Raw genomic sequence first — 11,785 nt, forward strand, 5'->3', positions numbered from 1 at the left:
AACAAGTGTGTGGACACCAGCGGGGGAGGGTGGGGGGGGGTGGTGGTGGTGTTGGGATGGATTGGGAGATTGGGATTGACATATATACACTAATATGTATAAAATGAATAAGAAACTGCTGTATAAAAAAATAAAATCAAATCAAAACAAACTAAACAAAACAAATAAAGGTATATAATACAGTTAAAAAAATTGTAAGAAGTAAAACTGTCTCATTTTGGTTTATGTTACAACATGGGCTATATAAAATAACATACATTGCTTTGTGCATAATAAATGAATATTAGATAAACATTCATACATATATTGTAAAACTTAAGAAAATGCCAAGACCTTTTTAAGTTCTATATTTGACCTTAAAGAATATGTCTCCATTTCATTGGCCAAGTGGTCCGACAGGCTGTACGGATAAGGGATGCCAAAGTAATCAGCCTCTTCCTGCAGAGCAATGCGGGTTTGCTCCTCTGTGGGAATGTGAACTTCTCCGTGAAGATAATCCAAAAGGTATTTAAACAGATGTCCATCACGGTCAATAACACAAGCCCCTAGAAAATATTCAGTTCAAAAATGATTGAATAGATACCAATGACCATGGTAAAATTTCAACATGTCAAACTAGAATTAGACTGAAGACCTCTACAATTAGAAATGTTTCTTTCTCAAAAGAAAGTTAATATCTAGTGTTCAAATAGGTTTAGTCAAATTTGGGGAGCCTCTGTATTCTCACCTACAAGGAAAACGTATTCCATTAGAAATCTTCGATGCAAGGACTATATTCCCACTATGGCCTCTGCAAAAGCCATGGAGACCTTAGACTGCTGGTAGAAACAGAAGCTTACCCCTAATCTCAACCCAGCTGGGCCAGGAAAGGTGTATGGAGTTCCTCCCTAATGAGGGTATAATAGGGTCCAGCATTTGTATGTCAGTGACCCGACAAGTCGACCGGCAGTGTTGCCAACAAATAAACCCTGGGTTCCTAGCTCTGGGCATGCCATTTGTTCAGACTTATTAGGTTAGTTCCTTTGTATTAAACTTTAGAAAAGAAATGCTATGCTGGTACTACTTTATGATAAAAGACTTTTTGTAGACAATTCAGCAGAATTAAAAAAACAAAAAAAACACTTCTGTGTGAAGTTACTCAATGATTTCCTTCCTCCCTTGATTAGTTTAAGAAGGGATTAAGAAGGGGCAGAGGAAACAACTCAGTCCCTGCTTACCACCTTTACACCAACAAACTTTCTGTCCAGATGGACATCAAGTCCTGGGCACCAGACATCAGTGAGTTTTCCATTCTTCCAACTGCCATTCATCTGGCAAAGCAATCTCTCCAGACCCAGGGTTACTAACAGCTCCTCATGCTCTGAGCTCCTCAATCCCTTTTTTCTAACACAGAAGCAAGAGTGGGTTCTACGAGCCCCACAACGCCTAAGATGTACAAAAAGCCTTACTTGCTCTGCTGAAGTTTCTTTACCACCAGTAGTAGGTTCAGTGAACCTCAGAGCACTCAAAGCAGAGAGTGGCCCCAGGACCCTAACCCTTGTATTTTACAGTTTCTTCTGAAACACCAATTTTCAGTCCTGGGTGACTGACGGTATCACTGAACTGATGTTTTCTTAGGCATACACATCTGCCCACACAAGGCTCTGCAGCTGGACTAGGTGTGAGTTTAACACTAATTCTACACTGACAGTACCTGCCCTATCAGCTATGAGGGCAGTTCCTTTCTCCAGAGAAATACATTTTTTAACTTGAAAAACACAGAGAGAAGCTAATATATTTAATCAGGCTCAATACCTTTACCCATTGAGTTGTATGAATGGAACAACTTTCAAAATATGATTAATCCCCATAATTAGGTGATGGTTGGCCTTTACACACATTCACTTTTTTGTCAACTTTTAGTGACAGCATCACAGATTCTAGAAACTGGTATTTAATTTCTCCATGTACTTAATGAATCTCCATACAGTCCCAATGATCTCAGTAATTAACATAGTAAGCTAATACATGCTGTTGTAATTAGAAAAATTAAAGGGAATTTAAACTAGACTCCTATTTTAATGAATATTCATGATAATGCTTACAGACTTTAGATATTTACCTGATTCATCTGTTTTTAGAGGAAAACGACCACTGAACATGGATGCCAGCATTGAGTCCTTAAAGCGGCACAAGGACTCCCGCCTGGCTGTGTAAATACAGCCACCCACGTTCAGTCGAAGAATATCCAACACCTCTTCTTCTGCCTTGTGACCTTCCATTGCTCTCTCCGACACCTGAAGTTTTGCCTCGAAACACTTTCAGAAACTGCAAAACAATGGTGGTCACAGTATCTCTCTGTAAAAACAAAGGACAATCACCATTGACATTTCCAACAATACATGAAATAGGTAATAAAAATAAATACATTCTAAAGTGGTTTAAAACAAATTCCTCAGCACCGGCAATACTGAATCGAAGGATTTAATGTAATACAAAAGAAGTTTGAGATATGCTGAGAAGCTGGAAAACTCTGGCTCAGAGGATCTATAAATGATAATAAAGTATTACCAACCAAATCAGAGCTGTTGAAATGACTGTTTAAAGAATTAAACAAGATAATGCATTGTCTGTTACATATAAAGCAAAGGTGAGGTGTGCTTATGATCTTCAGTATTCACATATCTTTTTAAACTACAGTAAGTCTGAGGGAGTTGTGTAGACTTGCAGAGGGGAACAGCATGTAGCATGGAACCAGGCTATCAGGCTCTACCACTTACTAGCCTGGGACCTTGGGCAAATACTTATCCTCCTCTGCCTGCTTCCCCATCTCTAAATTGGAGGGAAGGATGATGCCTACCTCAAAGGACTATCAGAGGAGTAATTGACAGAAAATATAAAAAGCATATTGAACAGTCTCTGGCTCAGAGTTAGTACTCAATAAATGATAAATATTATCTATAATAATATAAAAATTTACAAGAGGGTATATACTGAAGGACTTTATATTGGCTCTGGAGATTTAAGGAAACATAAGAGCAGAAATTATTAACAACAGTAGTTGTAATTCTTAAGTTAGGTAACTAAGGAATATATAATTTATCAACTGAGATCAGAATTCCATGTATACCAAAAGCCAAACTGGTCCAGAAGAACAACAAATGACATCTCTAAATCATCTGGCTTCTTCCCTCTGAAATAGCTGAACCTTTAGAGACATTTTAAGGATTTTATTTCTTAATCCATTCTGGAGATAGATGAACCACAGCTGACTGTGGCATTCCTACAGAACCTAAAACAATACCCTGAGGAAAAATGTACTCCCAATGTATCTTCACATCTCATAGCAAGTGTAAAATGGCGACCAATAGGCTCAGCTACATCCATGGCCATTCACTTTGCCATCAACTTTGAGCATCCTTTCACAGATGCTCCAATTTAGCCAATTTCCAATAAGAGAAGGAGACCATTCGAGTCTGAGGAACACCATGTGTGTGAAACACAGTAGACAGAAACTATTATGGGCCAACAGTCCAGCCTTCAAAATCCACTTATCAATGTGACTTCCTACACTGCCTAAAAGTCCAAGGAGCAGCCCAACAATGAACCACGTGAAAGAACCACTTCTGAGGCCTGGAATGGAACTGGTTCACGCTGTCCCTGTTACCAGCTCCCTGGAATCCTGTCTATTCTTCAAAGCTGCAGGCAAACCTCACTGCTTACATGACCTTCCCAAGCAACCCCGGTTAGAATCCTTGCACAGTTCTCCCAGATATACTTTGTACCCCTGTCCACATATTATTCCACTTGACTAATCCCTAATTTGGGGGACTATAAACTGCATCACCCTTAACAATTCCCATTTACTGAATGCTATGTGCCAGCCACTGTAGGAGACACTTGACAGACATGACCTCATTCACACAAAAGCCCTACTGGGTAGGAGTTACTGTCCCTACTGACAGGAGAGGGCACTGGAGAAAGAAATAGTAATGTGTGCAGGGTCTACACTAGGGCTGCCCTGCCATAGGTGGTGGAGTCAGCCCCAATCCAGGTCAGCAGGACCACATCCAAGTTCTTCCAGCTGCACCCCACACCGACTCCTTCAGCACTGTTTCACTCCTAAGGCTCCTGACCTGGGCACTTCACTCACTAAGCGTCTGTCCGTCTGAAGACTCCGGTGGATGGCAATAGGAACACAGCAGCACCCTGGGCGCAAGGATTCAAGAGATACCCCTAAGGCAGAGGACCAGCACCATTTCAAGGCCAGTCAAAGGGCCCCACCTTCAAATGCACCCACTTGCACTCCCTGCTGGGTCGACGGTGCCCAGCCCTCTGAGGTAGCGTGCCCAGACTGCGGTTCCGTGACCACCTGCACCAAAACCATCAGGGACACTTGCTGAACATGCAGATTCCCGGGCAACGACATAAGACTCTGGTTCAGAAAGTCTTAGGTGCGGTCGGGAGTCCCCCCGCGGACCCTACTTTGAGAAACGCTCAAGGGACTCCCACGACGCGGGACGAAAGGGGAGGGGCACACCACAAAGCCCCGCGGGGGTCTCCCCGCGGTCCGGGGATCCCGAATCGGCCCGAAGCCCGAGCCTGCAGCCCCGGGCGCCCGTGTTATCAGCGCAGCCCGGGCCCTTCAGCCGGGGGCCCTGCCGCCTCCCGGGCCCGCGGCCCACCCGGCGCCCAGCTCCTCCGCACGGGATGGGCGGGGTAGGCGGCCTCCCCGACTGACCTGCGACCCGCCTGGCCCGGCGAGGGCGCCGGACGCCACGGGGCCCGACACGGAAGTGAGCGCCTCCCCGGCTGCTCGGCAACTCGTGTAGCAGCGCGGCCCCAGTGCCGCCCTAGTGCGTCTCAGCCTGGCGGCGACGGCCGGGAGAGGAAGGCCCCACCCCGGACACGCCTCGGACACGCCCCTCAAGAGCCCCGCCCCCGGGCTGGTCCCCCCCATCTCCGGCCGCCGCAGCCTGCTTTGGGGAGGGCGTGAGGTCTGGCAGTCTCGGTACCATGCCGGGAAAGGAAAGGACACAAATAGAGACGCAGGCTGGATCCCCGAGGGACGGTCTTGTCCGTTCAGAGGCGGCTTTTACACCTGAAGAAAACAACACCGAAGTTGTGATCGTCCAGGGTCAGTTAATAAGCGGTAAGACTTAGGATGAGTTAGGTCTTTTCACTTCTAGATGAGGGAGGGCCCTTCCCTCCAAACTGGGTTGCTCAATGCCAAGAGTCATTCATATATTGCACTTGAATGTTTGTGCATTTGGATAGTGTTTGTGGCTTACAAAGCTGTTTCACACAGAGCATTCTTGTTTTATGTAGTCTGTGTGACAGCCCTATATTTTTATTCCTGTTACAGTAAGGAAAATTGAGGCAGGAGCAAACATTTATTGAATACTTCTGTACCCCTGAGATTCTGCTAAATGCTTTGCGTGCACTAATTTCCTCTTAACAGTAACCCCAAGAGTTCTTTTGGTTTCCAGCTGCAGCCTACCTTGTGCAAGAGACTTTGCTAGGTATTTCAAAGTGAATAAAACACAGTCCTATTCTCAAGGTACTCTCCCAGACTCAATAATAATTGGTTCCTAATTTTTCTCACTGTGTCTTAGAAGGGAATAAGCCAATGAGAGGTAAGCCCACCTACCCCCTCAGATATTGATAGTACCCAGGAGAGGAGGAAGGTTTGTTCAACCTACAATTATTGAGCACTAGCTATGGACCAGACACTGGGAGTGGAGGACTGAACAAGACAATCAACGTCCTTGACCTAATGTCCCATGGCATTTCCATTCTAGTGCAGCAGTCAGAAGACTTTATCTGTAAATATTTTAGGCTTTTATATATTTATATATAAAATATTTTTAAATATTATGGGCCATACATAACTACTCAACTTTGCTGTTGTAGTGTTAAAGCAGCCATAGATAATACATAAACGAATGAGAGTGACTACCTTCTAACTTTATTTATGGATATTGAAATTTGAATTTCATATAATTTTCATGTGTCATGAAATATTCTTAAATATTTCAAACACTTAAATATGTAAAAACCATTCTTAGAGCGTGGGCCACCCGTGGATCATAATTTGCCTGCTCCTGTTCAAGTGGGAGAAACAGACACTAAGCAAAATAGTTACAGACAGTGATAACCACTTGGAAGGAAATAGGATAATGTTGGATGGAGATGATGGCTTGGGAGAAGTTCTCACTGATGAGGGGACATTTAAGTTGAGCACTAAGGATGAGAATGAGCCTATCCTCCGAAGAGATGGGGGAAGCATATTTTAGGAAAAAGGGAGACCAAGTGGAAAGGCCCTGAGGCAGGAAAGGACTTGACAGTTTGTAGGAAGGGAAAGGACACTAGTATGTCTGGAGCTTGGTGAGCATGGGACCAGGGGGAATGTGATAAGAGATGAAGCTGAGAAGAGAGGCAGGAACCAGCTTGTAAAGCATCTTGTGGCAGAAGTAGTTTAAATTTTACTCTAAGCATATGGGAAACCATTAAAAGGTTTTAAGCAGTGAAATGGCATGATCGATTTAATATTTTTAAAAACTCACTCCGGCTACTGTGATGAGAATGGATTGAAAAGGCATAAAATGAATGTAGGCAGCTATTGCAGGAATCCAGGGGACAAATGGCATAGCTTCTACTCAAGTGGCGATGGTGATAGAGAGAAGTGGATGAGTGCAAGAAATGTATTTAGGAAATAGAAACGACATTAAATTTGCTGATGATCAGCTATGATGTGTTAGTTCAGGTTCTTTGTGAAGTGGACAGCAAGATCAGATTAAACCTGCAAAAAGATTATTGGGGGAGACACCTGTGAGGAAAAAATAGGGAGGGATCTGAAGGGGACTGAGAGAGCCTTTAGACTAGATGCAGATTAGGAAAAGTCGATATGATGCAGTTCAAGAAAGTTTCAGGAAAGCCAATGTCCCTCATCAAAGGAGTCTTATGTCTCCTAGGAATAGGCCTGCCTTAGTATCCCTGCCATACTCAGTCACTGGCTGGGAGCAGTCAGTGGTAAGTGCAGCCTGGAACACGGTGATAGATTTCAGAGCACAGTATGTGGAGTACATCAGTCAATAATGCTCCCTGTAATCAGACATCTGAGAGGTACATTTTCGTGGCTGCCACATATGAGGGAAAGGGGAAATGCAGGATTACGTGTAAATTGTTGGCTGAACAGCTGAATGATGGTGCCATTTACTGAAATGGTAAATTATGGGAGAGATCAGAAGCTGTATTTTAGACTATTAAAACTGAGATGTTAAACAGGCATACAAGTAAAGAGATCAAATAGCCATTGAATGAATCTGGAGCACAGGAGTGAAGTACGGTAGTGCTGAAGGTGTGAATTTGGAAGGCATCAGCATTTAAAGCCATGGAACTGGATGAAATCACCCACATAAAGGGCAGGTAATTAAGAAGAAATAGTATGGAACACTGACTCCAATACTTAGATTTCAGGCTTAGAAGAAAGAGCCAGAGAGCCGGAGAATATGAAGCTACAGGAACCAAGAAAGTAAAGTGTCATTTATGTAAAATGATGCTAGGAGATCAAGAGTCCACCAGATTTGATAATATAGGAGTTCTTGGTGACCTTGACAAGAGCAGTTTCAGTGCAGTGATAAGGATGCAAGCCCAGAGGAAAGTGGGTTGAAGCGTGAATGTGAGATGGCAGACTGGATATAACTGTAGAGAAGAAAGAGAAGGAGAGAAATAGGTCTGTGGTTGAGGTGGGAGACAAAGTCAAGGGATGGAGTTTTAGGATGAGAGTCACTAGAGCAGGCTATGCTGATGGAAATGATCCAATAGGTAGGTAGAGATTGGTGACGCAGGGGAGAAGGGGGGACAACTGAGGGAATGAAATGCTTGAGAAGGCAAAAGGGTCCTGGAGCCAGAGCACGAGGGATTTCTGTTTGACAAGAGCAGGGATAGAAGGTAAAACAGACAAGATAGATTTCAGTTCAGGTAAAGTGGTAGATTTCACAGTGGGAAAAATGAGGAAATTCTGATTGAATGGCTCCTACTTCCTCAATTAAGTCTAAAGCAAGGTCAGAGGCTAAGAGTAAAGGTGATGAGGGGTGGAAGAGGTTTGAGGAAGGAGGATAATGTATGAATTACTTTTCTTGAGAAATTGAAAGGGCAGACTTTCTATAGAAACATGACAGGATTGCTCGGAGAGAACGAGAGCCTGTTTGAAGATTATAATCATTATACATGGATGGCAAACTAGTCATCCCAGTTATGTGACTTTTACCCAGCAACACTCAACAGCTTCAGGGTAGGTGCTGCTGAGGAAGTAGATCACTGGCCTCAGCTAATGTTGAGATTTAATCAAGTGATGTAATACAAGGAGAGAGGGGTGAGAGTTGAGGATGCTTGTAAGTGATTGAGTCCCATGGAGGACCATGGACTCTAAGCTGGATAATGAGGGAAATAACTATATAACGGTGGTGATGGATAGTGAAAAAGTAGTGAAGTTAATGGATTGGAGATCTCAGAGAAATTGAGGAGTTATTTAAATAGGAGTACAAGAGTAAGTGAGCTGGAAGAATTGGAGGCAGTAGTCAAAGGATATCACACTGAATTCAAGATTTTGGAGGTCATTCAATGACCATAATGCCAAGGTTCCAGGCTGAGATGGGGTGGAAGAAAGGTTAATGGAGGTGAGAAGTTTAACGAATGATGATTATTAGATGAGTTTCCCCATGAATAGCAATGTCCACAAGAGTGGAGCAGGTGTAGAGAGAAAGATGATGAAACAGAAGCTACTGTCATCAATAATGGATGATTAGAAGAACCTTAGCAGACTACATTGCAGAGACAAAGAGAGATACTGTGTCCAGATGGCTACAGTTCAGATCAGCTAGGGCTTAGAAAAAGGAAGGAGGAAAAATTGTTTGTTAGCAGTGATGGGAGAAGAGAGGACACCAACCCTGGCCCTGAAGTATGTGGGGAGTGGAAGGAAAAGCAGTCACTTCTTGAGAGGCTACAGGCTACAGAGGAAGTAAGTAGGTCCTCTAGGAGCAGAGAACGTGCATTAAAAAAAAGATGGGGGGCTTCCCTGGTGGCACAGTGGTTGAGAGTCCACCTGCCGATGCAAGGGACATGGGTTCGTGCCCCGGTCCGGGAAGATCCCACATGCCGCGGAGCGGCTGGGCCCGTGAGCCATGGCCACTGAGCCTGTGCGTCCGGAGCCTGTGCTCCGCAACGGGAGAGGCCACAACAGTGAGAGGCCCGCGTACCGCAAAAAAAAAAAAAAAAAAAAGATGGGTCATTTAAAAAAGGGAATTTTAAAGGGCTCAGAGGAAGTGTTTGAGAGGAATAGGAAGAATGGGGGATTGGCTCAGAGGGGCAGACATACTGGCAATATGGGACTAGGACCCCAGATAACAGTGGACAACTTGAGGGTTTGGAACTATTGGGGTGATTAAGGTAAACACTGATCCGAGCCATGATGAGAACAATCCTAATGTTCTATTAGTGCAAAGTTGAAGCCAAAGCCCAGGTATTTAGCTCAGTAGTATTGGGTCACCTCACCCTCTGGCTGCTCCCAAGTCTATGGTAAACTGAGTGAATGCACAGGTCTTATAAGGACCCAAGCATTAAGAAAGCCTTTGGGTGACTATTCCCTCCACCAGCTCTCGCAGAAGTAAAAGATAATCCTAACTCTGATGCATAGGAGCTTGAGGGGAAGGGAGATAGGAAGCACCAGATAAATCAGAGCCTGAGTCATAGACCTGATCAGACTCAAGACTGCCCTCCTCTTCTGGTTCTTCCTGGAATGGGAAAGATAGGGACTTGTCATGATTGAGGAGGAGTAAATAACTTTATGTTCATCCTTTAGGAAAAGATTCCCAAACCATAAGCAGCCCCCTCCTTCCAACCCAGGACAAGGTATTGGAAAGAGAATGAGGTGTCCGGTTGCCCCTTTACTCACAAAACCTGGATGAGCGGCATTGTTTTTCTTTTAAAAATTCCTTTTGCAGAGTGTTATTTTCCATCAAAATAATACTAGGGGTGGAATTCCTGAGTAGCCAACATAATAGCAGCCATCACAGCGTAAATCTGAATCTCCCAAATCATTCTCCAAAAAGCTGAATACAGAATAGATAACAAATAAAACTGCACAAAACCCATGCCATCTGCATAACTAAGAGAGAATGCCCAAACTTCAAATTATCTGGAAGTAGAAAAATAAAAACCAAATCGTGGCAAGCTGTGCCCCATTCTCCTGCCACAAAAAAAGAAGAAGGCTCTTGGTGGACCTGTGATTGATCTAAGATAACCACAAAAAAGAGAAAGTCTGCTTTTGTGCTAAAATACTGGTAAAGAACCCTCGTAGATCAAAGCACTTACTATGTATTTTTAAAAATTAAAGCTGCACATAATTCAAGGTGACAGTGTGTGAAAACCATTGCTTCTGGTATCGAAGGGAAAAAAAGGAATGGAGAGGCACCTTTTGGAACTTGGTGAAGAGGAAAAGAAGTAAAAGGAAATTTAGGGTCAAGTAAGAAAAATGAGATCCAAAGCTGTGAAAATATGCAATCTTTAGCCCATATCACTCACACACACACACACATACATACATACACGTAAATGCACAAGAATCATCCATTAAGAAAGTATTTCACTGCAGAAGAGGACACCTTTGAACCTGAAATCTTATAAACCATTCAAAAATCTTTGAAATGATAGATGAAAACAGAGTAAATATACACAAAGCTATTATAAGAAGAAAACAGAAAACAAGACAACTTCAGCTGATAAAAAGTGCTTCGCCCCAAAAATACTATCCCAAAGCAGAAAAAAAAAAACAAAAAAACTACAACACAAACTCCAAAGTGAATTAAATATCCACTTTGGAAATATGAAAAACCACCTTGAACTAGAAATTCAAAAATTAAAAAATAGAAACAAACAAACAAAAAAAGAAACAGGAAGAAATGAGAAGGGAATAGGTTGAATCCAGGAAAGAAAATAGGAGAAAAAGAAAAATTATCACAGAAGTGAAGAATAAATTGCAAAGATTCTGGGGGAAAATAAGATCAAGTGAAAATTTAACAAGGGAAATTGAAAAAAGGCAGAAAAATAACCAAGATAATGAAAATGAGATACAAAGTTAAAAGTAATTAGGATCAGAGAGAAGTGGTTGAAATGAAAGAGAAAGAAGAAAAAACATACAAATAATGGCAGTCCCTAAACTGCCTAAACAAAACGATGAAACAGAACTATATTTAAAATCCAAAAAATGTTCAGAATGTGAAAGAAGATATATTGATAATTCTATATACCCATAAATTACATGGGGAAATTAAATCAGAATTGTCAGCTCCCAAACATATGCAAGTAAAGCTATTGGACTTCAAAGATAAAGAAAAAATACCTAAGCCTTCAAACAAAAAAGATAAGAAATTACAAGGACAAGAGAATTAAACTGGGACCAGCCTGCTCAAAAATATACAAGAAAGGCAGCAGTGGAATAGCATTCTTTTAAAAACACAAAGAAAAAAAAGTGTAAATCAAGGATGTTCAGTCAACCTGTCCTTCAAGTATCAAGGCAAGAGAAAATGAGTTTTTTGTTTTTTGGTTTTTGGTTTTTTGGTTTTGTTTTTTTGCCGTACACGGGCCTCTCACTGTTGTGGCCTCTCCCGTTGCGGGGCACAAGCTCCGGGCGCGCAGGCTCAGCGGCCATGGCTCACGGGCCCAGTCACTCCGCGGCATGTGGGATCTTCCCGGACCGGGGCACGAGCCCGTGTCCCCTGCATCGGCAGGCGGATTCTCAACCACT

At 42.9% G+C, this 11,785-nt stretch overlaps 2 protein-coding genes across 2 annotated transcripts in view; one reads left to right on the forward strand and one right to left on the reverse strand.

Moving 5' to 3' along the window:
- The window catches only part of KCTD18 (potassium channel tetramerization domain containing 18), a 28,402-nt gene extending 23,551 nt beyond the window's left edge, over positions 1-4,851 (reverse strand). The window contains exons 1-3 of the mRNA XM_007113461.3: positions 4,721-4,851; positions 2,102-2,337; positions 334-545 (exon numbers count right to left, since the gene is read on the reverse strand). Of these exons, the coding sequence (XP_007113523.2) occupies positions 334-545; positions 2,102-2,261 (372 nt within the window). The 5' untranslated portion in view covers positions 2,262-2,337; positions 4,721-4,851. The remainder of the gene's footprint in view (positions 1-333; positions 546-2,101; positions 2,338-4,720) is intronic.
- A 189-nt stretch (positions 4,852-5,040) lies between these two features.
- SGO2 (shugoshin 2) overlaps positions 5,041-11,785 on the forward strand; it is a 47,965-nt gene continuing 41,220 nt past the window's right edge. Inside the window, exon 1 of the mRNA XM_007113459.4 lies at positions 5,041-5,131. The gene's annotated coding sequence lies outside the window, so the exon portion shown is untranslated. The remainder of the gene's footprint in view (positions 5,132-11,785) is intronic.

Source organism: Physeter macrocephalus, chromosome 2 (genome assembly GCF_002837175.3).
Source record: "Physeter macrocephalus isolate SW-GA chromosome 2, ASM283717v5, whole genome shotgun sequence".
NCBI lineage: Eukaryota > Metazoa > Chordata > Mammalia > Artiodactyla > Physeteridae > Physeter > Physeter macrocephalus.